Raw genomic sequence first — 27,474 nt, forward strand, 5'->3', positions numbered from 1 at the left:
TTTCAGGTGTACAGCAAAGTGAATCAGCTATACATATATTTTAGTGGTCTTCTGATGAGCAGAAGATTTTGATGAACTGTATCTTAGCAATTTATCTTATTGTTATGACTTTCTGTGTCTAAGAAAATATTTCCCTACTTGGAAGTCAGGCGCATATTCACCTATGTTAGGTCTGTGATCCATCCTGAAGTTATTTTTATTTACAGTGTGAGGTAGGGATTGAGATTTCTTTCTGCCTCAAGTAGATATCTACTCTTCCAACAGCATTTGTTGAAAAGTCTTTCCTCATTGAACTGCTTGCATGCCTTTATTGAAAATCAGTTGGGTTTTCAGTATGTATGTCCCATATTTTTATACTACACTGTCTTGATTACTGTGACTTTATAATATATCTTAAAGCCAGGTATTGTGTCTCCTACAACTTTGTCATCTTTTCCAAGATTGTTTTGACTACTCCTACTTTTCTTTCCATTTCTCTATAAAATTTTAGAATCAGCTTGTCAGATTCTGTTTTAAAAGCTTGCTCAAATTATGATTGGGATCCATTTATTTTTCTGTTGCTACATAACATATTATCACATAGTTAGCATCCTAATATGTATTTAATATCTCAACTTTTTGAGGTATAATTAATCATCTTGTGTTAGTATTAGGCATACAACATAATGATTTTGTGTTTATATTAGGAAATGATTACCACAGTAATTAACACCCATCACTACACACAGTTAACAGGTTTTTTTTGAGAACTTTTAATATCTACTCTCTTAGCAACTTCCAGATATATAGTATTGTTAACTTATAATCACCACACTGTACACTACATACCTGGGGTTTATTTGTAACCAGAATTTTATACCTTTCAGCCACGTTCATTCGGCCTACCCACCACCCTGGGCCTCTGGCAACCAACAAACTGTTCTGCATCTGTGAGTTCAGTGGGGTTTTTTTTAACTACACATATAAGTCAGATGGGGATTCCCTGGTAGCTCAGACAGTAAAGAGTCTGCCTGCAATGCAGGAGACCCAGGTTCAATCCCTGAGTTGGGAAGATCCCCTGGAGAAAGAAATGGCAACCCACTCCAGTATTCTTGCCTGGAAAATCCCTAGAACAGAGGAGCCTGGTGGGCTACCATCCATGGGGTCCCAAAGAGACACGACTGAGCAACTTCACTTTCACTTTTCATAAGTAGATAGTACAGGTACCTGTCTCTTATTTCATTTAGCATAATGCCCTCAAGGTCCATCCGTGTTGTTGCAAACAGCAGTATTGCCTTCTTTTGTATATGTATATACACAAGATATACACCACATGTATTTTGTTGAGGGCTTTTGCAACTATGTTCAGAGACACTGGCCTGTAATTTTTTTTGTAGTTTCCTTGTCTGGTTTTGGTATCAAATGAGTTTGGAAAAGTTTGAGAAGGTAATTCTTTAAATACTTGGTAGAATTCACCAGTGAAGCCATCTAGTCCTAGATTTTTTAAATTACGGATTCAATCTCCTTTACAGTAATTGGCCTATTTTTTTAATTTCTTCACGATTCAGTCTTACAAGGTTGTGTGTTTCTAGGAATTTATCCATTTCTTCTAAGTTGTGCATTTTGCTGGCCTTATAGTGTTTCATATGTCTCTTACAATCTTTTGTATTTCCATGTTGTTGAATATCGTATCCCTTCCTTCATTTCTGAGTCCCCTTTTTTTCTTGGCGAGTCTAGCTGAAGGTTTATTATCTTTTGAGAAACAAAAAACAGCTATTAGTTTCATTGAACTTTTCTATTGTTTTTAGTCTCCATTTCATTTATTTCTGCTCCGAAATTTCCTTCCACTAACTTTGGGCTTAGCTTGTTCATTTTCTAGGTCCTTAAGGTGGAAAGTTAGGCTATTTGAGATCATTCTTGTTTCTTAATGAAGATATTTATTGTTATGAGTTTCTTTTCAGAAGTGTTTTTGTTTTTGTTGTGTTTGGTTTGCTGTAGAGTTGTCCCTCAGTATTCGTGGGGGATTGGTTCTAGGACCCCTAGTGGATACCAACATCCACGGATGCTCAAGTCCCTTATTTACAATGGTGTAGTATTTGCATAAAACCTATGCACATCTTCCCATACACTTTAAATCACCTCTGCTGCTGCTAAGTCACTTCAGTTGTGTCCGACTCTGTGCAACCCCCATAGATGACAGCCCACCAGACTCCTCCGTCCCTGGGATTCTCCAGGCAAGAACACTGGAATGGGTTGCCATTTCCTTCTCTAATGCATGAAAGTGAAAAGTGAAAGTGAAGTCGCTCAGTCGTAGATTACTTATATAACTGAATACAGTGTAAATGTTATATAAAAAGCTGCCAGCATGTGGCAAATTCACATTTTGCCTTTTGGAACTTTTTGGTACTTCTCCTGAATTTTTTTGATCCATGATTGGTTGGATCTGTGAATACAGAACCCATAGATATGGAGGGTCAACAATATTGCCATTTTCAAGATTTTTTGTCTTCCTGATTTCTTCTGTGACCTCAGTGGTTGCTGAGTGGTATGTTTTAATTTCTACGTATTTGTAAATTTTCCAGTTTTCTTGAAGTTGATTTCTAGTTTTGTATTTCTGTGGTCAGAAAAGATGTTTGATGTGATTTCAGTTTTCTAAATTTAAGACTTGTTTTGTGGCCTGACATGTGATCTGTCCACTTATGCTTGTTTAGTCTATCTGGTGAAACACATCATTTAAGACCAATGTTTACTTACTAATTTTCTGTCAAAGGAAGATTTATTCACTGATGAAAGTGGGGGAGTGAAGTCCCCTACCATTATGATATTGCTCCTTCTCCCTTGAGATATGTTAATATTTGCTTTATATTTACAAATGTTATATCCTCTTATGGACTGATCCCTTTATCAGTATATAATGGCCTTCTTTGTCCTTTATTACAGTCTTTGTTTTCAAGTCTATTGTGTCTAACTATAGCTATTCCAGGTTTCTTTTGATTTCCCTATCTTTTTCCATTCCAGTCTGTGTGTCCTTAGAGCGGAGTCTAGTAGGCTGCCTACAGATGGATCTTGGTTTTAATCTATTCTCTTTTGATCAGAGAATTTATAGTTAAATAGTTACTGATAGATACGGACTTAACTACCATTTTGTTTTCTGGCTGTTATTCCTTTGTTCTTGCTCCTTTCTCTCCTTTTGTGATTTGACAGTTTTCTGTAGTTGTATGCTTAGATTCTTTTGTCTACTATAGGTTTTGCTTTGTGGATATCATGCTGCTGCTGCTAAGTCGCTTCAGTCGTGTCCGACTCTGTGCGACCCCATAGACGGCAGCCCACCAGGCTCCCCCGTCCCTGGGATTCTCCAGGCAAGAACACTGGAGTGGATACCTTAAGACTGACGTAAAATGCAATAGTCTATTTGAAGCTGATAACAACTTAAGTTCAAATGCATTTTTACTCTCCTTGTCCACATTGTTTCTGACATCACAGTTTACATCTTTGACTCTTGAGAGTCCCTTGGACTGCAAGGAGATCCAACCAGTCCATCCTAAAGGAGATCAGTCCTGGGTGTTCACTGGAAGGACTGATGTTGAAGCTGAAACTCCAATACTTTGGCCACCTGATGCTGGGAAAGATTGAGGGCAGGAGGAGAAGGAGACGACAGAGGATGCGATGGCTGGATGGCATCACTGACTCAATGGACATGGGTTTGAGTGAACTCCGGGAGTTGGTCTTGGACAGGGAGGCCTGGCATGCTGCAGTTCATAGGGTCGCAGAGAGTCAGACACGACCGAGCAACTGAACCTTATGTATCATTAACAAATTACTGTAGTTAGAAAGCCTTTGCATTATGAGAAGGATATCTATAGAATAGTTTATATACATAGTTTATTCACTTTATGGATATAATAAAACATTATTAGTTATTTTTACTCTTGTTTAACTTTCACACTAGTTATAAGTACCTTTCATTAGTCTGAATTTATATTTACTTTCACCATTGAGATTTACAATTTCATATATCTCCCTATTATTAAGTAGTGCCCTTGCATTTCAGCTTAAAGAAGTCCCTTTAACATTTCTGCAAGGCCAGTCTAGCGGTGATGAATCTCTAGCTTTTCCTTGTCTGGAAAATTCTTTCTCTCTCCTTTAGTTCTGAAGGGTGGCTTTGCCAGAAAAACTGTTCTTGACAGGCAGTTTTATTCTTTCAGCACTTTACAGGCTAGCAGAGAATGGCCTGATGTTGTCAAAGCTTCTCCTGAAAAATCTGCTGACATTCTTATGGGGAGGAGGAGGAGGAGGAGGTTCCCTTGTACATAACAAAAGTTATCTTTTGCTGCTTTTAAGATTCTTTCCTTGTCTTTAACTTCTGGCAGTTTAACTGTAATGTGTCTTGGCATGGGTCTCTTTGGGTTGAGTCACTGAGCACTAACTTTGCATTTCCTCATTCTTCTCAGTAAGGTGACTGTTGTCAACATCATCCTTATTTTATAACGAGGTTCAACAACCTGCCCATACAATTTTAGTCAACTGAGAGGCCAAGACTGAAACTCAGTACTAATTACAGACTGAAAATTTCTCACCTACATGTAGTGATCCTGCTTCACATTCCAGAAATGAGCAAAATATCTTTACCATGCTTAGCTTTTTTATTACTAAATGCCAGTTTATTATTTGAAACCCTTATAAAAGCATATGAGGTTTTCGGGGTTTTTTTTTTGGCCTTTTTAGGTGTAATGATCCTGAGAAGACAACGTTTTTCCACAAGAGGCTGTGTTTCTGCCCCTAGCAGATTAAGGATGGTTCTTTCTGGATACAGAAAAAATAAAGTCACATCTCCAGGTCACCACTTTGAACTTCTGCAGAGTGACAGTGATACATAACATGCTACTTTTTATACTTTGCATATTTCCTCTTCTGAGTCTTACATATTCAACACTCTGTACTGTTAATAGTAACCTATAACATAATTGTAAATATTCACTTTTTGATATCTTTTATATTTTGAAATATCCCCTTTAAAATAAACTTATTAAATATTTGTAATGTTTTCCTGTATTTAAAGACAGAAAAAGAAATAAAGTAGCTTTGAAACACTGAAGTTTAGACAGCACAGATGTTAACAGTGTTAAAAAGTTTATAAAGTGAGAGGCTTACACAAATCAAGGCTATTTAGCAGAATCAGTCCTAGAATAAAAACATCAAAAATCAGTAAAATCAATATTTGAAAGAATGAGTGAAACTATAAGCTTATGTTTCCTGAGCCATTATACTATGTAGTACAGAATTCCTGTCAAAAGTTAAATCACTTGACATCGGCTGTAGATGTACGTTATTCAGTATCTTCCCCAAGGTGGCCCTGAGGGTTCCTTCCCCATAGTATAGTACCCCCCATACTATACAGGTGAGTATATACTTCCTTGCCATCCAAAACCAAAGTACCAAAGTCTGAGCGGAGACAAGGTCATGTAGCCTAACTCTGAATGTATCAGATGATACGATTTTACAGGGTAGCCACCAGCATCCTGAGCATTACAGAGGTACCTAGGCGCCTAGGGTAGAAACCAAAGTGCCAATGACGTTTTATGGCACCAGGTATCCATATGAATACCTCCAACTTTATAATCTCTTTTTTCCTCCCAAAGGCTGGCTAGAGGCCTTGGCCTTACTTACAAGTGATACAAGTCATTATCATTAAACCTACCCATAAGAGGCTTAGACATTCACTAATGAACATAATTGTACCAAAACTTATTTAGGAAGATACTCTTCCCAATACATACACCAGTATACTCCTTGTTAATAACTTCAAGAGGCCCAATAATGCTGCAAATAAAAGACTGCCAAAACTTAAAAGATGAAGGATAAAGTAGCAGTAAGTAGTAATAAACTAGTAGTTTCTTACAGACTACCAAACAGCCAAGATTCAGTGGATTTCAAAACAAGAAAGTGTGCTGCAAGGATGATGTGTGGCCTCCAGGGGGCTCCAATAAGGATTTGCTGGTTGCTCCAAATCATATTGAACAAGTAAAGGACACAACCTGCTGACCTGGGTGCAAGGAGATTACAATTACAGTCTTTTTCCCAGGGAGCACAGAGCAAGTTAGCAGACACAACTTGCATATCCAAAAGTGATAGAAGAATATGCTTAAGAAATTTATGCGCACCCCACTGGTGAGGTGAGGCAGGCATCAATCAAGGAAATCTTCACTGAAGCAGAAGTTTCAAACAGGGCTTTAACAAAAAGAGGGACATGGCTCAGTAGGCAAAGGCTTAAGGAAACATTTTATTCCCATAATGAACTTAATCTACATGGAAGACGTTTTCCACACTGGTAAATACATTTTAAATGTCTCAAGACTTAATCTTGTTATAGAGGTGAGAGAGACAATCAGTTCCCTAAAGGCTGGGAACAGATTCCAGATTTTACATTCGTTTTAACACATACCTCACAGAAGTAGCACATACCTCTGAGCATTTACTGACAAGATTAAATAATCGCTAGACACCCAAACTCCAGGCTGGTTCCACAGCCTCAAGGCTCCTCAACAAGTGCAGCTGCAGGTACAATCTAAAATCCCAGCAGGGTTTGTGGAGCCTGTGAGGACAGAACTGCCTCTCCCAAGGACAGAGTCAACAAAAGCCTGTGTTCATTTTGTCCGAAACCAGAGGAAGATAAGAGTCTGAGCCAGCCTAGGCCTTTCTGGTTTGAACCTCATGAGCTGAAACTCTGGAAGGTTAGTAATGTCTGACAATCCTTTTGCAGCCACAATATCCTCTAGTAGTAACAAAGAGACCTCTCCATGAAATTGTGTTCACAGCAGAGGTGTGTGTGGTTGACTTTCACAGGGGAACAATGTTTGGAATGAGAGTTTGACTCTTCAACTGCAAAAGTTACATGTTTTACACAAGAGGTTAGTAGGAATATAGTTAGCTTTTGTATCCAATCATTTGCAAATTAGTAAGGAAAAATATACCAACATAATATTTTACTGTACAAGATAACAATCTTAAGAATCTGTACATGTAGCCTGTGAAACATTTTTATTCCTAGTTTATATTTTGCAAGATATTTGACAATGTACAAAGAAAACCCAGTTCTAGGTGGTGATTATTTTGTATTATGATTTATTTACAAAAGTTCACCACATTATAGTAACTATGCTTTTTAAAAAATCGGGATTGGTCCCATATTGGCCATTAGGATAAACTCATAAGCCTACAAAAGCCGCCTTACTACCTCTGTTCCCAGACATATTACTCTTAACTAAAAATCTGACTCCAAAGTCCACATGCAGTTTCTAATTCTGATTATACAGTCATTCTGAAGTACAATCTTGTTAGACTGACAGGGGACAGTGGAGGACCTACACAGTCCTAATAACCTCTATAAGAGGTGTACATCAGCCTACCAGTTAACGTCCTAGCTGTACCACCGTTTATTTGCAATGAGACCATGAGGTTCTCCCATCACACTAAAACATGGTTCCTTTGGAAAAACAAGATATTCTCTAAGACCAGCTGAGACTGGTCAGCAGGGTAAGCAAAAAGTAGCTGTCAACAGTGAAAGTGTTTCATTTCTTTGAACTTTTTCCTTTTCCTTTTCTGGACTCCTTATCTTTTTCTGATTTTGAAGGCTTTGAAGATTTTGTCTTTTTCTGTTGGGAGGGAAAGATGCACAGAATAGTTAGCATTTGTGTGTATGGCTAAGTTGATCTCTACAATAAATCAAATCTTTATCTGCAACTTAATAAAGAAACAAGGCTGCAAACACCTATATCCTGAGCTGTGGCTACCCTTGATGAGCTTACTAACAACTGGCTAGGTGTGCGGCCTTTAAACTACTGAAAAGCTATTTAGCCTCTAGAACTAGAATATGTTCCCCAATATGCAGTTTCTTAGACTTCAGGTATAGATATACTTAGGGAAAGACAAAACAAGCAAGAGATAATTTACACACACAGTAGTGCTTTCGTGAAGAATTATCTTTTCTTTTAGTTTCAGAGTAGAGATCCAAACACACAGTCTGAGGAGGGGAAGGAGTGGTATGTCTAGACAAGACTAGTGAGAGCGACACTGGAGAGGCCACTATCCCCACCCCTACACATACAAAACAGAATCGAGGGGCACGAATGATAAACGCACCCACACCAAGGACAGAAGAGGATACAAACTAGATTTCCTTTGCCTTGGCCCATGGTAAACAGTGGACCGACACCATAAATGATTTTCATCTTTCCTAGGAAAAGATGAGGATGTTTTGCTCTGAGAAGTTTCTATAGGCAGTTCAATAGCTATAGCAAAAAAACAACAGAAGGGAGGAATAGTTTCATTAAAAATGCTTTTCTTAATTATGCTGTGAAAATGTGTCTGTGGGTAAAGCACACACCAAGAGCGGAAAAAAAAAAACCAAAACAGTCCTTTCTCCAACAGAGAATATGACCATCAATATGATGGCCTATTTTCTTGCTATCAGGCTCCTACACCCTTATAAGCAGCTGTTTATAAAATCTATACTTTCTTTACCCTTGGAACTGTGATGAACAAAAAAACTTTCTCAGCTTCCTCTGCTACTTGCTAAACAGGCTCTGAATCATTTCAAAAGGCAAGTTACATACAAGGTAAGCTATTTTGAGGGAGTATCGTGGCTTCTCCTATTAGTATATTAAAATAGTACCTTGATCATAGCATCAGTTTCCAAAGTGTCCTGGTCTTTCTCATCAGATTGAGAGTCATCTTCATTTAACTCTTCACTGTATTCAGAATCCAGTGATGGGCCTGTGCTATGTCTGTGTGTCTTTACTGCCTGGAGTGAATACGGAGTAAGGTGGACTTCTTTATTGTAAGCTCTTGTGAAGGCTGCTTTCACCTACACAAAAGGAATAGAGGAAGGTTTTTAAAACTTCAAGTGTCAAACAACTCCTTTAAACTCTATAGGCCTAGAGGCCTTGAGAGACCCTAGGAACCCCTTGAAATTGTTTGTAAAATATGCATGCATGGACATGTAAGTCTATCTCTATGCATTTTTCTATGGAGAAGTTCCATATGTTTCATGACATTCTTAATAGAGCCCATGACAAAAAGTAAGAATCAAACACTGTAAATCAGGGGCTTCCCTGGTGGTCCAGTGACTAAGACTCTGTACTCCCAGCACACGGGGCCCAGAGTCAACCCCTGGTCAGGGAACCAGATCCCACGTGCCGCAATGAAGACTTGGCACAGCCAAATAAATAAATGTATTTTTTAAAAAACTGTAAATCAACTATCTTTAATAAATTTTTTTATTTGGCAACATTAGGCAGATTTCTAATAATCATTTTAAGTCATCATTTTTTTCTATTCAGTGCTCTCTGCAGTTCTACAAAGTGACAAAGTTGATCAGTAAACCAACAAATCAAAAAAGATTTACAATGAAGTACAGACTAAAGGTGGCCTTTAATTACTACAGAAATAAATTACATTTCCCACAAAAACAGGTTATTTCAAAACACTAGGTAACTTGAAAAGTCTTAACTTCAGGCTTCTAAACCTAACTGCTGAATTAGTGCAAAAATTCTAACAACGGATGTCTCTTGTGAGAATTTACCTAATAGTCATTCCCACAGTCAGGTCAAAGTTCTAGAGAAGGCAAGTCACAGAAAATACAACTTCCAGAACAGCACCAAATAAAAAGGCACCAGGTGAGGTCTTAGAAATTCATGTCACTTTAGTTTTTTCATGCTCATTATAAAAAGTCTGTGTGTCTGTTACTCCCCCAGGCTCATCTGCCCATCCTTATAAAGAATACATTTATTAATACATTGGCCCCGCAGATTTCACATCATGCTTTCCCATTTAGCATAAAGCAAAGATAAAACTATAAATTACAAAGTCAAATATTGTACTCAAATAGTATCTTTGGAAAGTGCAGACCATAAGCAAAAAGCATTTAGGAAAAAAAAATTAAACTTTTGAAAGCATCTAAAACATTTCTGAAATATTCCCTCTATACTGTAATTATAAACTGTTGGAGAACCAGTGGAGTACATAGTTTACCTTGGGATCCAGTTTAGAAAACGGACTAGGTCTGCCTCCCCAGTTGCTAATTTCCATAATATTCTCGAAGTCATCTTTCATCAAATAATATGCGTCCATGAGAGCAACAACATCCTGTACTCCTTCTATCCCTTGTGAGGCCAAGGGCTGTACAAGTGCATCCCTTAGATGTGACAGATAATCCATGTTTACTGTCCTTTTGCTGGAGTAAGTTCTTGAAACAAAAGAGATACAAATGTAGTCACTGGCAAACTACCACCAGCTCACAGTTTGCTAGAATTTAATCCACTTTTAGTAAAGCTCAGAGGAATGCTTACTAATTAATAGCTGGAGTAGGGAAAGCTTAGCACTTACACCACTAGGGCAATGGATACACATTAGTGTATCTACACAAATACAGTGGAAGCATCAGAGAGGGACACTTGGGCAAAGTGATGCTTCACCTTTAAAAAGCAACAGACAGAGAACAGGAAAAGAGCTGAGATGCAGGCCTTCAGCTTTATTAATAAGAAGAGCTGGGGAAAGAGCCCTTTCCCACTTCTGGAGGCCACCTACGTCTCTTGGCTCACAGTCCCTTCTTCCATCTTCAAGTCAGCAGAGGGAAAGCTGCATCTTCAGATCTCTGCCTAACTGCTGCCTTCCCTCACCACTCTTTATTTTTTTTTTTGGGTAAAAACACTTACAATTACATTGGGCCTATCCCAATAATCCAGGATAACCTTACCATCTCAAGATGAGAATAAATTCATGTTAAAACATTAAGTTTTGGTAATTTGTTACAGCAGCAATAGAAAACTAATTCAGGGGTGGCAAAAACAAACAAACAAACCAACCCCATCCCACAGGCTATGAAGAGGGAACACAGTAGGAATTAGAACTCTATAGGAACAAAAGAAAGGCGCATCTTGGTTCAGTTTTAAATAAAAGTTAACAGTAGACTAATATTCTCTTCAGTGACCAGAAAGGGAAATACAATTATTCAAGTAGTACTTCGTGGTTAAAAATGAATCCCTAAAGTTCCGTCTAGTCAAGGCTATGGTTTTTCCAGTACTCATGTATGGATGTGAGAGTTGGACTGTGAAGAAAGCTGAGTGCTGAAGAATTGATGCTTTTCAACTGTGGTGTTGGAGAAGACTCTTGAGAGTCCCTTAGACTGCAAGGAGATCCAACCAGTCCATTCTGAAGGAGATCAGTCCTGGGTGTTCTTTGGAAGGACTGATGCTAAAGCTGAAACTCCAATACTTTGGCCACCTCATGGGAAGAGTTGACTCACTGGAAAAGACTCTGATGCTGGGAGAGATTGGGGGCAGGAGGAGGAGACGACCGAGGATGAGATGGCTGGATGGCACCACCAACTCGATGGACATGGGTTTGGGTGAACTCTGGGAGTTGGTGATGGACAGGGAGGCCTGGCATGCTGCAGTTCATGGGGTTGCAGAGTCGGACACGACTGAGCGACTGAAAACTGAAAGTTCACCTAATATTTGTGTGTACATACATTTTCTACGTTTCTAAACTGTAACAGAATTTTACCAAATAACAAGAATTTTTGAACTTCTTGAACTCCTCTAAGGAGACTGGTTTTCAATTATCTGAGTATCTACCTTCTGTAATATGCTAAACTATATCCCCTTCCCCAAATGACCAGGTCAGTTTACTATTAGCATAGGAGGCAAAAAGTAGTTCATCTATTTACATAGTTCTCTTTCTCCTATTAAGTATTCTGGAGACCAAGACATTATGTATGCTTCCTGGTAATAGACATACTCACAATAACAACAAATAATAGCACTACCTCAGATTTATATAGTTTTAGAACTTAACATTATGGCACATCTACCATCTGGCTTTATTTTCCAAAGTATCCTTTTAAGTAATAAAGCAAGTGTTACACTAATTATAGATAATAAAACTCAGGGCCATGAACTTATCCATGATCATTTATCTAATTAGTAATAAAATCAAAACTAAAACACAAATCTTTGTGACTCATGCTGTCGTTATTAGATAAAGGCTAAATATACTACCCTGATTTTAAAATGTCGAGCATGGAGTAATACTGCTTACCTGAGACTCATATGCAGAGCCAGGTCCTGAACAGTACGATCGTGTTTGCCCATAGATGAGTATTTCCCCAACCAACTTGGGAAGGTGGGAAACTGGGTCATGTACCCCCTCATTAACTCTCCAGGAAGAACACTGGCATAAATGGCCTAAAAAAAAATTAATTGCAGTCCACAAGTTAAATCCAGTACTAAGTTGCTTCTTTAGCAGCTGCTGGCTTCTAAGCAGTCTCTGGAAAGAGGCAACACTGTCCCCCGAGCCCAATTCCAGGACAGTCAAGCCCTTTCCCTCTGTCTCTGATTTGCTGATATGGGAAGCTTCGACTTGAGAAAACAACTAATTGCTGTAAATGCCTTGGACCAAAACATGTTATGGCCTCAGAGGTCATCTCACTGACCTAGCCTGCTCAGCCAGCTGATCTCAACACACCAGTTACTTCAGGTCAATGTCACGGAAAATATTTTAAGAGGGATACGACTGTCTTAAGAAAAATATATTGATAGACCCAGGTCAATCAAAGCATGGAAAATCTAATAGAGAAATAAGTCAACTGGCACTTGAGGAAAGTTCTTTTTTTATAGGCATCCTTGGTTATCTTTTATAGCCACAGTTTTTAACTTTTTTAAGGCTGGAATTATACATAAATTTTCTACCCTGCTTTAACAATTTTCTGGCATTAGTGTTCTTTATATTAGATCATCTTTACAATTTTAAAGGCTCCATGAACATACCATCAAGAGGATTTACCATAATTAATCAGACTCCTATTGCTGACCATAGAGATTTTCTCCCATTTCTTACTATCAGAATTAATGCTTTAGGGAGTATTTTTGCACATTAAGTTCTTGCTGTGTTTAGCATTATTTCTTTAGGATAAATCCTCACAGGTATAATGAATTATTAGGTACAGAGAAAAATGAACACTTCTAAAACAAAAAAAGATATCTTTAAAAGAAGAGTAGACCTTCCAGCAGTCCCTTGCTTGTTACTCAGGTCCATAACTACATATGCAAAACTCAAGAGCAAATAACAGTCTTAACGATGGAAGTTTGCAAAATTCTGTTTGAGTAAAAGATATCAACCTACATAAAGTAATCAATATAAAACTGCCTCTGTAGCAAGGAAATTAAAGAAAATCAGAATTCACGTATCAGAAAAGTGGCTATAGGTCTGCCCCTGCATGTCTTTAAGAATAAGCTGCTTAGTGACAATGTGGGAAAGCCAAGAATGACAAGAAAGAAATGCATTCTTAAGATAAAAGAAAGCAAATGAAACTAGATTCACATCTTGCTGCTGCTAAGTCACTTCAGTCGTGTCCGACTCTCTGCGACCCCACAGACGGCAGCCCACCAGGGTCCCCCATCCCTGGGATTCTCCAGGCAAGAATACTGGAGTGGGTTGCCATTTCCTTCTCCAATGCATGAAAGTGAAAAGTGAAAGTGAAGTCGGTCAGTTGTGTCTGACTCTTCGCGACCCCATGGACTGCAGCCTACCAGGCTCCTCCATCCATGGGATTTTCCAGGCTAGAGTACTGGAGTGGGGTGCCATTGCCTTCTCCGTTGTGACCAAAATCTAACTTACCTATTCCATATGTCCATTTATATAAAAACATTGAAAAATAAGGCTAGATTAAGAAACAGAATAGTGCCCACGGGATACTTTATAAAAGACTATTTTTGCCATTAAGAGTTTAAATGTTGATCTGGTATTCAAATAATTACAGGAGCTAAAAGCTATTTTTGTTCTAACTAAGGCAGAGTCTGCACTTTAAGGGGAGCCCTATGCTTACCTGTGTGGGCAGAAGACTCCAGTTTTGCTTATTCCGGATCTGACGGCCCACTAGGTCACCATCACATATGCTGTCTGCTGCTCTGCTTAAAAGCATCAAGTGCTTTTTCATGTCACCCCTGCAGGAATACACCAGTCTGAGTTACACCACTGTTCACACTCCACACCCTCCCTCCCAGGATACCCGGCCTTCGTAGGGCTGCGAGGGTGCTGATCCTAACTCCTCGCTACCTCTGAACACTCACCCTGCAGCTACGGGCTTCACATGTATGTAGTTCTCCTGGACAAAGAGGGGTGCTATTGAATAATCATGGAAGAAGAGATCTGATTTGTCCATAAGTGACATATGAGCAGTCTCTTCTCCAGTTACAAACACTTTCCGGGCAACATCAAACGGGCCCTAAAAGAGAGAGGGACGTAGCTAGTAGAACAGCTGATATCCAAAACACTGACAACACCAAACGCAGGCTAAGATGTGGGGCAACAGAAACTCCATTTCATTGCTGGTAGGGATGCAAGATGTTACAGGCACTTTGGAAGACAGACCTTACAAAACTCTTTATCATCCCATCCAGCAAGTGTGCTCCTTGATATTTACCTAAATGAACTGAAAACACAAAATAACCTGCACATGAATGCTTATAGAAGTTTTATTCAAAACTGCCAAAACCTGGAAGTAACCAAGACGTCCTTCAATAGGTGAATGAATGGATAAACTATGGTATATCCAAACATTGTACTACCATTCAGCACTAAAGAAAAAAGTTATAAAACCATGAGAGGATATGGAGAAGCCTTAAATGGATACTAAGTGAAAGGAGCCAGTCTGAAAAGGTGACACTATATGGTTCCAATCGTCTGACATTCTGAAAAACCTGAACTATAGAAACAGTAAAAAGACTAGTGGTTGCCAGGGGTTAGGAGAATTGAGGGATGCAGAGGCAAAGCAAAGAGGATTTTTAGGGCAAAGTATTCTGTGCAATACTACAATGGTGGATACAAGCCATTATACATTGTCAAATCTCACAGGATGTATAAAACCCAGAGCAAACTCTAATGTTAAACTATGGACTTTGGGTGATAATGATATGTCAGTGTAGGTTCATCAGTTATAACAAATGTTAACACTCTGGTAGGGGATGTTGATAGTAGGGGACACTATACACAAGTCTGGGGACAGGACATACCTAGGAAATCTCAATTTATATAGACCTCTAGTCTCAGAGAGGTCAACTATAAACCATTTGAAACAAGATTATTCTGAAGTTTCAAAACCATTCAAAACCTGAAGCCCACACACAAGGGACTCTGGAAAAGCTATTAGCAGCTATATCTATATTTGTTTACTATAAATATCCATAGGTTGTATAGATGTCTCTATGAACTATAGTAACTATTTCCATTAGATTAATACTGATAGGAGAAGAAATGCTTTGGCTAAGAAAGTAGGAAATGGAAATTCATTTTACCAGTTTGATATCCTTTTTGGCTCTATGAGAATCAGCCTTGGCCTGGTCATAGGTTAGTGCCTTATTTCGTGCACACCACATATTCAGATTGTGTAAAACCTAAAAGGAATCACAAGCAAGATACTGTCAAGATAGGAAAACACTGCCACTCCCTACCCTCAAAACACTAAAGGCATCAGTTCAAAAGAACTGTCAACAGCTATATAACATATATTTAATTTACCTGTCTGATATCTTGATTAGCTCCCAAAATTATTTCATTCATAGCTGGAGGGGGGATCTTTAGACCCTCTTTAAATGCAATAGACATCATAGCACCCTGAAATTGACAAGGGAGAATGAGCCTTCAATGATTTTCTTTTTAATTCACATAATCAGATATTTTAAAGTATTTATCAGGTACTTCAAAAAACTGACCCAAAAATATACATGACAGTATGATGGAGAAAAAATTCCAATTATCATACCTTAATCTGTTCAACCCGAGGTCTTTGAAAACGAAGATCAAAACAATAATGAACCAAAGAGCGAATCTTGGGATGGTTTCTATCATTGCACATACAAATAATGGGTATTTTTGTATGTTTTATCAGGCCAATTAATTCCTAAAAAGCAAATTTGCAACATATATATAATTTGTTAAAAAAAAAAAAAATCACAAAATGTATGTATTTTAGGTTTTAAAACCTCCTCAGCAACGTCTTAATTGCCGTAATTATAATTAGCTCTTCAAATTTTTTTTTAAAACCTAAAAATTAACAGTACCACTACAGAAACACAGTCTTTCATTACCTGAATTCCTCCCCTGTCCTCATTGCCAGCCATGCCATCTACTTCATCCATGATGAGAGCATGCCTCGTGCCTACTGAATGGACTGTTCCACCTGACCCATGGTGGGAAGCAATGGGATGGGACACAAAAAGAAAAATGGTTGTTCAAACACTGCTGCTTTAAAAAAAAAAAAAAAAAAAACTATATACACATATATATAAATAACACAGATACATGATACAAAATTCAAAAGGCACACGAGTAAGCAGTGAAATTCTCTCCCACCTCTGTCCACTAGGGTATGCAGTTTCTCTCTCTAGAGGCAAATGACGTAAACAAACTCAGGGACATACCCGTTAAGAGATACCCTACACGTTAAAAACGTGTACATAAAAATATACACCTTCAGGACTTCCCTGATGGTCCAGGGGTTAAGACTCAGCACTTCCACTGCAAAAGGCATGGGTCTGATCCCTGGTCAGGGAACTATAATCTCGCATGTCACATGGCATGGCCAAAAAAATAAATGGAATTTCTATTTTTAAAATACACACACACACCTTGGTTTTACCACTTAATATATTTTCGTATTCTGTTACTTATCTATAGATACAGAACACCTCATTTTTTAAAGGCTGTAATATTCCATTTTACACACATATCAAAAATCAATCACTTTTCATTGATGTAATATGAAGATCCTTCAATCTTTTGCTATTATGAATTGTATGAAATGAAGATCCCTACATGGATGGATCATTTTGCATATGTACAAGTATAACAGTTGCTAAATTCCAGGAATCAGAATTTCTGGGTTAAGGGTATGTATAATTTATTAAATAACTTCAAGAAATGCTGTCAGATTGCTCTCCAGAGTTGCACCAATTTACATTCCCGATAATCATGCGTATGTGTGACATTTCTGAGCAAACTCTTTTTAACAATCATCTCTACCACTCAGTGACCATGCACAATACCACAGATTCTAAATACACAGCACGGTCTGTAACTTGAGTACCCTATTTTCCCCATAAACTCTGGCCACACAGACCACTAGCTACAACCGGAAACAGCGGCACTTTTGTACTGCGTCTCGTGTCCTCCTCTACTGCCTTGGCCTGAAACAATCTTTTCCTCCTGCAAACTATTCTCTTTCTCATTCTTCAAGGCCCTTTGAACAAATGTCACCCTTTCATGGTAGCTTTCCCCAGTGTCCCAGATAGAACCATTCCTTCATCTACAGGCCTCTATTTCTTCACTCATCATACTTTGTTAGTTATTTATTAACTTTATTCACAGGATTCACTCTTGAATCCTCTAAAATCTGCGTAATTATGTCCATGTATATGTTTTTAATCACACTCTCAGAAACCACTAAGACCTAAACAAAAAACAGTTAACTACTGCCTCTCAGGGTTATGTCCTTCTCTCAGTAACCCCAGGATCTAACAGGGTGCTTGGCACATAGTAATGTTCAATCATAGTAATGTTATTGAACACTGAAACGAACCCATTTTTCTTACATAACCTCCCCCCAACCCCTCTGCCAAGAAAAAAAGAAACCCACATACTTGAATAAAAGCCTTTGATGCTGGTATTATTCAGTGACTCAGCAACAATCTCCTTCAAACTGTTCTTACTCCGGGTGTCACTTGCATTCAGTTCCACATAGCTATACCCCAATTCCTAGTCAAAACATTGGGAAACATTGCCATCACAATGCAAATTATAAACTCTCCCCACAGAAACAGAGCAATTAAGAAAGAGGCTAGAAAAGTCACATAAGTAACCATGGGTAAAATGATACAGTGAACACTAATAGATAATGAGATTAACTGTAAGAGATTTTTTTAAAAATATCATATACATACATAACACAATACATAAATACACACGCAAGGGTGGTCTTAAAACCTCAACTGCTACATATAACTAATCTGGAAGAGCATATCTGAACAAGCAATTTTACTAAGTTCGCTTCTTAAAGTCCCCAAAAGAATTAAATATAACTACCCCAAAATTTCAATACCAGATACAGAATTAAGATATCAAAAAGTACATTAAGATAACAAAAAGTAATCACTGACTCAAGATAAACTATAAATTGTTCTGTGTCAAATTATCCCAATATATAATCTCCCTCTCAAATTGTGAAAAATCAACTAACTTGGGCTTATTTCCCAAAAGGGATCATTATGTTAAGGCATTATGTAAAACCATTAATTCCACAAAAAAGTAATGATAATAATAAAGGGGGAAAAAGGAGTCATTTTCACAATTGTAAAGACTAGGGAAAACATTTTTTGTTTTTGTTTTTAAATGTTAAATAACAGAGTAGAAAATATATAGTTATTCACAAGCTAAAAATTTATGGTCTGGTCTATAAAAAATACTAAACAAAAACATCAACCTATGGGAAAAGGGTTGGGAAATCCAGTAATAAAGTAAATTTAAAATCTCTCATTTAACTTTCCTGATACTACTTCATGTATTGTTTCACACCATTCTGATACATCTGGACTCCCCTGGCGACTGAGCGGTAAAGAATCTGCCTGCAACGCAGGAGCCATAGGAGACTTGGGCCCAATCCCTGGGTCGGGAAGATCTCTGGAGAAGGAAACGGCAACCCACTCCAGTATTCTTGCCTGGAGAAGGCCATGGAGAGAGGAGCCTGGCGGGCTACAGTCCATGGGGTCACAAGGAGTCGGACATGACTGAAGTGACTTAGCACACATTCTGATATAAGAGTCCTGGTTTGCTCCAGTGCCTCACGCTCTCACTGTCCAGAGGTGTGGCAACCGTAGAGACAAGACCAAAGGCAGGATCCCACAGTGGTGATGAGTCAGACTGTCTGGGTTCACACTTTGCCACCACCGTCCTCTACACATCTGTTTCATCTGTCATGTGGCAATGGCAAGAGTACATATATTCGGTACACAGAATTTTTCCTACAGGGGCATATAAGATATCTGTAACAGTCTGTAAGACATATTATCTATAAGATTATGCACCCAAGGGCTTATCTGCACACGGCCTGGCACACAAGTAAATATCACCTATTATTATAATTACCAATATTTTTAAAAGGCTGAAAATGACAAATAGGCTTAGAACCAAAGCAAACTGCAGAGGTTAGATTTTAGAAAAGTAATGACAGAATACCCACCTGACAAACCAGAGAAGCTGTGGTTGTTTTGCCAACACCAGGAGGACCTGAGAGCAATGCCGCTTTAAAACTGGACCCATCATCTTTGCCAGCAAATTTACCAAACTTTGCTGCTAGGGAAAAAGAAATTCCAGAATGTTAACCTCTATGACCTAACAGAAATGTAGGAATGACAGGAATAACTGTGCATTAAGTTAGCATCAAGAGCAGTCCTCCAGTTTCACTGAAAATCTGCAAAATATTTTTTTTTGCAAAGTTTAAGCAACTTTCCTGAGCATTTAGTGAAATTCTACTCCCTACCTCATCTTCACTCATATAAAAAACTTCAAAACAAACAATAATTTTATGAGCTTCCTTTCCTACAAAAGCATAGGTCATTGAGTAGACTACCTGGGTTTGGGGAGAGCTGCAGGTGATTTAACCCGTTTCCTCCTTTGTAAAATGAGGGGAACAACAGCGATGTGCCTGGAGGGGAAGCTGTGAGGATGGATAAGCCTGAGCACAGAGCCTGGCATGTCTTAATAAATATTAACAAGAATGGCCACAAAAAGAATGAATTGAAGATGTTGCGTCCGCAACTATCCTGCCCAGCTCAACTCCTCTCCTTATCTTGGGGGCCTGGAACATAATAGGTGCTCAATACGTACACAAGGACAGAGAGAGAGATAGTTAAGCCTACCTCAGGCATGGGGAAAGGGACTACAGCTCGCCTGAAGCCTTAAAATCTCTTCTTTAGGCACATAAAGCACTTACACCACATTTTATTTGGTTTTGAGAGAGAAAAGGGGTCAGTTTAACTCTGTATCATCAAAATTATATTATTTATTAAATGTTATAAATAAAATAAATTGGCACTGTTGACCAATGTCTAGTGACAACCTTGCTGCGAATAACCCAGCCATCACTTTGGAAATTCACTACGATGCTCACTAAATTTCTCCTTTTTATTTCTCACAAAATATCCCCTAGGGTTGTGGCTGGAATTCAAGACTACTAGCATTTGTGATTGGAAACTTCAGTTCCAATAATAAATACTTTGGACATTAAATATATATATGGACATATATATATATATATGACCATTCATTTTCCATGCCTAGCAAAAGCAAACATGCTGCTGGGGTTCTTAGGCTGCCTACTCTGCAGCATGCCTCAGCTTTTTACTCGCACCTTTCCCCCCGAGTCTCTCTGGCCCTCTAGGGGGTCTTGCTCTCACATGTCGTGGACGTTGGTACACGTGTGCTCTCCCACCTGACACTCCCCTCCCTTCACCAAGCTAACTAACTCCTCTTGAGTTTCTAAGTCTTAGCTTAGCTATCCCTTCCTCTAGGGATGGGAATCCCTGTCCACACTCTTCCAACCCCTGAGTGCCCTACACTTAACCCTGTAACAGTACTTAGCACAGTACATTTTAATTGCTGGTTTATCTACGTCTCCCTCACTGACTGGAAGATCCTTAAAGGGGACTGTGCTTTGTTCACAACAGCACTTTTGGGGTCTAGTATGACACCGAGGCTCAGAGCAGGCTCCTAATTAATGCTGCTGAGAATCAATAACCAACTATTACACTTCCTAACATATGTGTTCCTGAGCAACGACATGGTGACAGACACACACAAGAATGAATGAAGCTGTAAAATCACCGTGTTTCTTATCTTCGGATGGACTCTTGTGCCAGTTTTGGAGCCAGCGCAGGAGTTTGTTGGCACAGCTCTGGTCACCTTGCTGTCCAATTATGGTCTTGAGCGAGGTTGGCTTATACTTATCCACCCAGAGCAAACTTTCCACTTTGCTTTCTCTGCTGTCATCAGCCAAATTCCTAGCCCGGCTGTCACCATTTGCCTCCTCAGCCGCCTGCTCCTTGAAGTCCAGGCCTCTCTGAGACACACTTGCTTCCTTTTTTAGTGACTTTATAGAGCTTTCCCTTTTGGGAGTCAGTTTGCACTTTTTAGATTCTGATTCCTTCTTAGTTGGACTACTTTTTCTTTTTCCTTGGTCATTTTTTTGGGGTGTTCTTTCCAATTTGGATTTTTCTTTCTTCATCTTAAAAATTGGAGGAAAAAAGAAACCTGATGAGATATACAGAATTTCTATCCTGCTAAATGTACTCTAGAGGGCAAGCTGAGGTGCCCAGGTGAGCAGCCTGGGTCTGTCTTCTCACAATGGACTCTGCTGTTTGTGGAAATCTCCATGTTCCAAACTTATTTTAAAAAAATGAAAAACACACCAAAAGCATCCACATCCAATTTTAAAAATGAGAGTTAAAAAAAATGAAAATAGCTTTTTGAAAGCAATTAAGTATTATAAAATTAGTTGAAAAAAAAGGATTAAGAATTTTTGCTTTGTGACATTAATATTTTATTCCTCCACAAAAACATTTACACAAATGTTCATAGCATCATTATTATATTTTATATATACAAATATTATAGCCATAAAGTGGAAACAACCACTTTTGGCCAACAGATGATGAACAAATAAAACGTGGTATATCCACACAATGAAATAACTAATCACCAATAAAAAGGAGAGGAGCACCAATTATGCTTCAATATAGCTGAACTTTGAAAGCAAGGCGCGAGGTAGAAAAAGATAAGAGGGCCACATGGTACATGTTTCGCTTTATACAAAATGTTCAGAATAGAGTAGTGGTTGCCAAGGGGTGGGTATGAAGAGTGACTGATAATGGATCAGAGTTTTTGTGGGAGGTGATGCAACTGTTCTGGAATAGACAGCAGCGACAGTTGCACAATCCTGTGAATATCCACTAACATACATTTTAAGACAGGTGAATTTTATCATCTATGAGAACTAAAATTAGTGGGAAATTTGACGAAAAGCAAGGTACTAGCATTGTATTAAAGTATCTCCCCAAGATATTTATCAACTATAAAAGGAAAAACTGTCACTTCACTAGTGGAAAAACAAGGCAGAAATCATATGAACTAAGTAATGAAGGCTACCACCACCAATAATAAGACATGTCAACATCACGCACAGCTGATCTGATGCCCTGAGGGGGACACAGTATCACAGATATGGTCGTCTTGCCCAAAATGCATAACCTCAATCTCACCATGAGAAAAGACCAACAGCCCAAACTGAGAGACATTCTACAAATCAACTGACTAGCACTCATCAAATCAAGGCCATAAAGAGACAGAGGAATGACTTGCAGAACTCTCATAGACTGGAGGAGACTAAGAAGACACAACTCAATGCAGTGTGAGATCCTAAGGACGATGGGGCCAAATGTGAAGGGAACACGTTTAGCATCAGTGTTCATCTCCTGGTGTTCAGAACTGCACTATGTTATGTAAGTTGTGAACACTAGGGGACATGGATGGCGGGGCAATCCAAATCATTCCCCAAGACTTTTCTAACTGGAACAGATTGGAAGACCACCTCACCACTTGGGTGACAGAGCTGGGGACAGAACACTTGGGCTGCTGGCACCCCTGTGTCCTACACACGGACATGTATACAGTGGAAATGAAGGCAGCTAACACTAGGAGAAGCAGAGAGACAGAAACAGGAAGAGAACTAGAAGCACGGCAGTCTGCAGACCCAGCAGTCCCTACATCAGACTTGTCAGGGTTTACTTATGTGAGTCAAAATGGTTCCCTTTCTTGCTAAGGTAACATGGGCTTGGTTTCTATCACAACTGAAAAAGTCCCGATATAGTTCTAAATGCAAATGATTTTTTCATGCCAATAACTATGATATAACCTTCAAAGAATTCTTAATCAAGAAGCTCTGCACAGTTTTACTGTAAGAAAAAGGAAAAGATGGACAGTTTAATCAGTAATTAATAGATATGGGTAGTATAATGTATGGTCCCCTCTTCCTCCTCATACTCCTTTGAGAAAATTAAAGAAATACATCAAGGACAACAGCCTACAGCTGAGTCCACCTACTAAAAAGGAAATAAGGGAAGTTCATCTGCAGTGGAGGAAAAGTTAATTTTTTAGCCCACAGGCCTGTCTGTATTCACCCAAGAAATGTCTCTATGAAACAGGAAAGGTCTATACACCAACATAAAGAAGTCAAGTTCATTTTATACAAACCTCAGCTTCAGCAGCTATTTCATACTTGGACTTCTTGCCTGGCATGGTTCGAATCAGATTCAACAGGCCATCTTCATCAATAATATTTGTTCCCAAGGCTGCTGCCTATTAATTTAAAATTCACATCATTGAAACCATTACTTTCTGTAAAAAAAATATGATTCTCAGGCTTGTCAGAAGGTGAAAAACCACATTTGTAAACTAGGTAACACTGGAATATTGTTTACAACAGTATGCATGAGAAAGCATCGTTAAAAAGAAAATAACAACCTCCTCTAAGAATGGTGGGTTGGCACCTGGGGTATCACACTGCCCCTTTTGTGGACTGCTTTCCCTTTCTTTCTACCCTAAAAAGGTCAAAGCCTCTAGGGCCTAAGTCCAGCTCTTCACACCCTCTCCCAGGCACAACTGGCTGGCAGACCTTCTCCTCCACCGTCTCCCCTGCTAACAGAACTCCAGTGTGTTCATCTCCAAGGGATGACTTATGACTGGTCTAAGAATCAGAAGACTCTTTATCTTCCCCAAACTCTATCACTCTGAATGGCCACAGGACAGCTGTGGCCAATGAGACTTCAGTGGAATTCTATAGGAGGTATTTCCGGGAAAACTCTTATGAGGTCAGCTACACCTAGTGTAACATCTTGCCACTGCTCCCTATTTCCTGCCTTGATGTGGACTTGAGAGCAGCGGCCAGCTTGCAACACAAGGCAACATGCATGGAGACAGAAGTGAAGGACAGAACTAAGTCCAGCTACATCACCGAGGGGCTGAACCACCCCCAGCAATGGCCCACCTCTGGAATCCTCATAAGGTAAGGAAATAAGCAGCTATCTGTCAAAACCACAGTTACTCAGGTATTCTATTATTGGAACTAAGTATAAAAGAGAGTTACCAATTAAAAAACTCAAGATGGAGTCCACAGCAGCATAAATAGGAATACTTAGGACTAGAAGAGGAGGAACACTGCTTTTGCTTCTACCTTCAAAAAAAGATTTTTGGCTAGAATACTACACTAAGAAAGCCAAGTAAATAGGAACTGTGCCTTCAACTGGAAAACCGAAATCCCGGGTCAAAGCCAAACAACACTTCTGTGGAGAAGAAATAACATAAAGAAATTACTTTTCCATTTTTTTCTCTTCACTTCCCTCTGTGTACAGGACATTACTACGTATGGTCACACCATGAGCCTGCCAAGGCAAGCAGGCTATTTCACTGTGCTGAGAACACAGCACTACCCACCTTGTCACTCTTGGATTGGCCACTATCACGACCCATGACCAGGTAGTTTGTTTTCTTGCTGACATTTCCCGTCACTTTTCCCCCATAACGCTCAATTAGAGACTTGGCCTCATCTCGTTCAATGGACTCCAGCACTCCTGTGATTACAAACGTAAGGCCTTCCAAGCAATTTTCAGCTCCCTAAAAACCAAAATGTTCAAGCAGAGAGGAAATTACATGGTAGCTTTCCAAAGAAATATTTGGCATCCAAACTGCAGGAAGTTGATTTTTCTCATTTGACATCATAAATAATCTCAGCATGAAAAAATCTGCAGGAAATTTACAGTGAATGAATACGCAGAAACGGAAATTAAATCCTGAGAAATTCTTATGTAGGTTAACATTTAACAAGCTTATAAAACCAGCAACAAAAAATGTATGTTCAGTATGGTTAGGAAACCTTACTAAAGTTATCTATTCATACTATCCTCATTGTTTAAAAAATATTTAAACTACTGGTTAACTTGTATAACTTTAAGTAAGCAACCAGATGTAATGCACCTACAGAATATCTTGCTTCTGCTAAAAAAAAATTTCAATTCTGAAAGAAACTACACAGGTTTGAGCTCTTACCCCATCACACCATCTCTTGATTAAAAAGTTAATCTGATAAGACAAAAGACACTCGGCAAAAGCAGGCTAGATGGAAAGACATTTAATCTTAATTGGAACTGTGTACAGGTATAGATTCTTTTTTACTTTCACAATGGCTCAATATGGTATAACCCCAAGCAAAAGGAAAACTATGTAAGTCATTCCAAGTTACTTATTACTTTTGAAAAGAGGATTGAGATCAACATAGACTTAAAACATGCTTGCAAAGAAGCAGCTAAGCAAAATTCAAAGACTGCCCCAATACAAGCTCAATCCTTTACCATCCAGGTGAAGAATTGTTGTTGGGAGGGTAGGGCGAGTGTAGTAAGTCTGTTTGGAGAGAAGAGGTTTGACTAACAACATCTCAAGGTCCCTATGACTCTAGGATTGAAACGACCTTGTGGATCTCCCTACCACACTCTTTCATTCTCAAACTCTCATTGCAGGACCAGCAAACCACCCAATATTCTCAGCCTCTTCTCCAATATTCCCTCCATGGCCTTGCTTTCACTGAAACCTGGCCACCCCCTAAGAACACCGCTTTGGCTCAAGTCCTCTCAAGCAGAAGCTTTTTTATCTTTCATACAGGAGGCAAGCCTGGCATCTTCCTCCAGCCTCCTACACAGCCCTCTAGCCCCTTCTGGCTCATCCTCTGCCCCTCTTTATTATGAGAACTACACCTCCATCTGTGATCTGAATCCCCTGCCCTTCTACATTCTCAGAAACCTCATAGTACCTTTGATTATCCTTCTCTTTCTGGGATATCTTCAATCTCTCCCTTTCTGGTAGATCAAGTCCATCATCAAAAAAAAAAAAAAAAAAAAAACATGCTTTAAGCATCTGACTCAGTGGTAAAGAACCTGCCTGCCAGTTACAGAGATGACAGTTCAATCCCTGGTCTGGGAAGATCCCCTGGAGTAGGAAACGGCAACAGTGCTCCAGCGTTCTTGCCTGGGCAATCCCGTGGACAGAGGAGCCTGGCAGGCTACAGCCCACGGGGCCGCAAAAGAATCAGATGTGACTAAGCAAGTGAACAACAACAAACCCTAAAGACGCTCACATTTTACCCCAAAGCCGCCTCCCGTTTGTAGCTGCAAGTCCTTTCTCTCTTCTCCCCTTCACAGCCAACATCATCTACTTATGCTGCCTCCATTTCATCTCCTCCCACTCACTCTTCAACCCACTTCCACCAGGTTCTGCCTCCATCATTCTATCAAAACTTTTGCTAAGATCACTAAGGGTCATTCACATCACTAAACGCAGTGGACAGTTTTCAGCCTCCTCAATGTTTTTTAAAACTCTCTTCTCCGTTTGCTACTGTGATACCACCTTAACCAGGTTTCTCTCCTGTATCTGTGGCTGCTGCTCCTCAGTCTGTTTTTGGGTTTCACCCTCCTCCACTTCACGAGGAAGCTAGGTCCAAGGTCTCTTTTCATTGTCCTTGTTTGCCAGGTGACATCAAGTCCTTCAAACATTTTCTACGTGCCAATAATGCCCAATCTTTTGCATCCCATCATGACTTCTGTTCTGAGCGCCAGTCCTCCTGTGCACTGAATATTTCCACGTGGCTACCTTGCATACATCTAAAGCACAGCATGGTCACAATGAACTCATTGTCATCTCCCCAAATCTGCTCTGCCTCCAGCGGCATCAGTATCCACCCACAGATGCTTAGGCCAGTAACAAGGAAATCACCACATGCTCATTCTTTCTCGGTTCCCACTCCCAATTACCACCACGTCCTGTAGATTTTCCTTTTTCATTGAAGCTACTTCACTTCTCAGCCTGGTCACTGCCACTACCCTAGACAAGTCTCTATCATTTCTCACCATCTCTCCTAATTGATCTGCCTATATTTATTCCCCGCTCCCTCCACTGTACTCTACATTTAGCAGCCAAGAATGCTCAGCCTGAAATGCAAATCTGGTCATACTGTTCCCCCACCCACAACTCCACGTAAGGACCAGATTCCCTAAAAGAATCTCTGCTTTTTCCCTTATGGCACATATCACAATTATAGTAATTAAGTACCATGAAGGCAAAAAGCATTAGTCTTGTGACTGCCGTATGCCACTTCCTAACCTGTAAAGATGGTGACTCATGTTTTCCTGTCCTTGTCTATTCACTTCCGGCTGTGCTGGGTCTGTTGCTGTGTGGGCTTTTTCTAGTGGTGAGCGGGGGCTTCTCTCTACTCGCAGCGTGAGGGCTTCTCGCTGCAGTGAGTCCTCCTGTTGCACAGTGCTGGCTCAAGGGCACGCGGGCGTCAGC

The 27,474-nt window shown here is 39.5% G+C and overlaps 2 protein-coding genes across 2 annotated transcripts in view; one reads left to right on the forward strand and one right to left on the reverse strand.

Annotated features, from left to right (window-relative positions):
- Nucleotides 1-4,904, forward strand: part of LOC128049504 (WD repeat-containing protein 19) — a 169,530-nt gene extending 164,626 nt beyond the window's left edge. Inside the window, exon 47 of the mRNA XM_052641755.1 lies at nucleotides 4,705-4,904. The gene's annotated coding sequence lies outside the window, so the exon portion shown is untranslated. The remainder of the gene's footprint in view (nucleotides 1-4,704) is intronic.
- Nucleotides 4,905-7,377: 2,473 nt separating this feature from the next.
- Nucleotides 7,378-27,474, reverse strand: part of RFC1 (replication factor C subunit 1) — a 71,590-nt gene continuing 51,493 nt past the window's right edge. Inside the window, exons 11-25 of the mRNA XM_052641981.1 lie at nucleotides 24,574-24,753; nucleotides 23,335-23,439; nucleotides 20,911-21,310; nucleotides 19,268-19,380; nucleotides 17,673-17,787; nucleotides 16,122-16,213; nucleotides 15,797-15,934; nucleotides 15,553-15,648; nucleotides 15,330-15,428; nucleotides 14,106-14,260; nucleotides 13,862-13,979; nucleotides 12,076-12,221; nucleotides 10,009-10,222; nucleotides 8,651-8,842; nucleotides 7,378-7,631 (exon numbers count right to left, since the gene is read on the reverse strand). Coding sequence (XP_052497941.1) covers nucleotides 7,548-7,631; nucleotides 8,651-8,842; nucleotides 10,009-10,222; nucleotides 12,076-12,221; nucleotides 13,862-13,979; nucleotides 14,106-14,260; nucleotides 15,330-15,428; nucleotides 15,553-15,648; nucleotides 15,797-15,934; nucleotides 16,122-16,213; nucleotides 17,673-17,787; nucleotides 19,268-19,380; nucleotides 20,911-21,310; nucleotides 23,335-23,439; nucleotides 24,574-24,753 — 2,247 coding nt within the window. The 3' untranslated portion in view covers nucleotides 7,378-7,547. The remainder of the gene's footprint in view (nucleotides 7,632-8,650; nucleotides 8,843-10,008; nucleotides 10,223-12,075; nucleotides 12,222-13,861; nucleotides 13,980-14,105; nucleotides 14,261-15,329; nucleotides 15,429-15,552; nucleotides 15,649-15,796; nucleotides 15,935-16,121; nucleotides 16,214-17,672; nucleotides 17,788-19,267; nucleotides 19,381-20,910; nucleotides 21,311-23,334; nucleotides 23,440-24,573; nucleotides 24,754-27,474) is intronic.

The sequence above is a fragment of the Budorcas taxicolor genome, chromosome 6, assembly GCF_023091745.1.
Source record: "Budorcas taxicolor isolate Tak-1 chromosome 6, Takin1.1, whole genome shotgun sequence".
NCBI classification, from domain to species: domain Eukaryota; kingdom Metazoa; phylum Chordata; class Mammalia; order Artiodactyla; family Bovidae; genus Budorcas; species Budorcas taxicolor.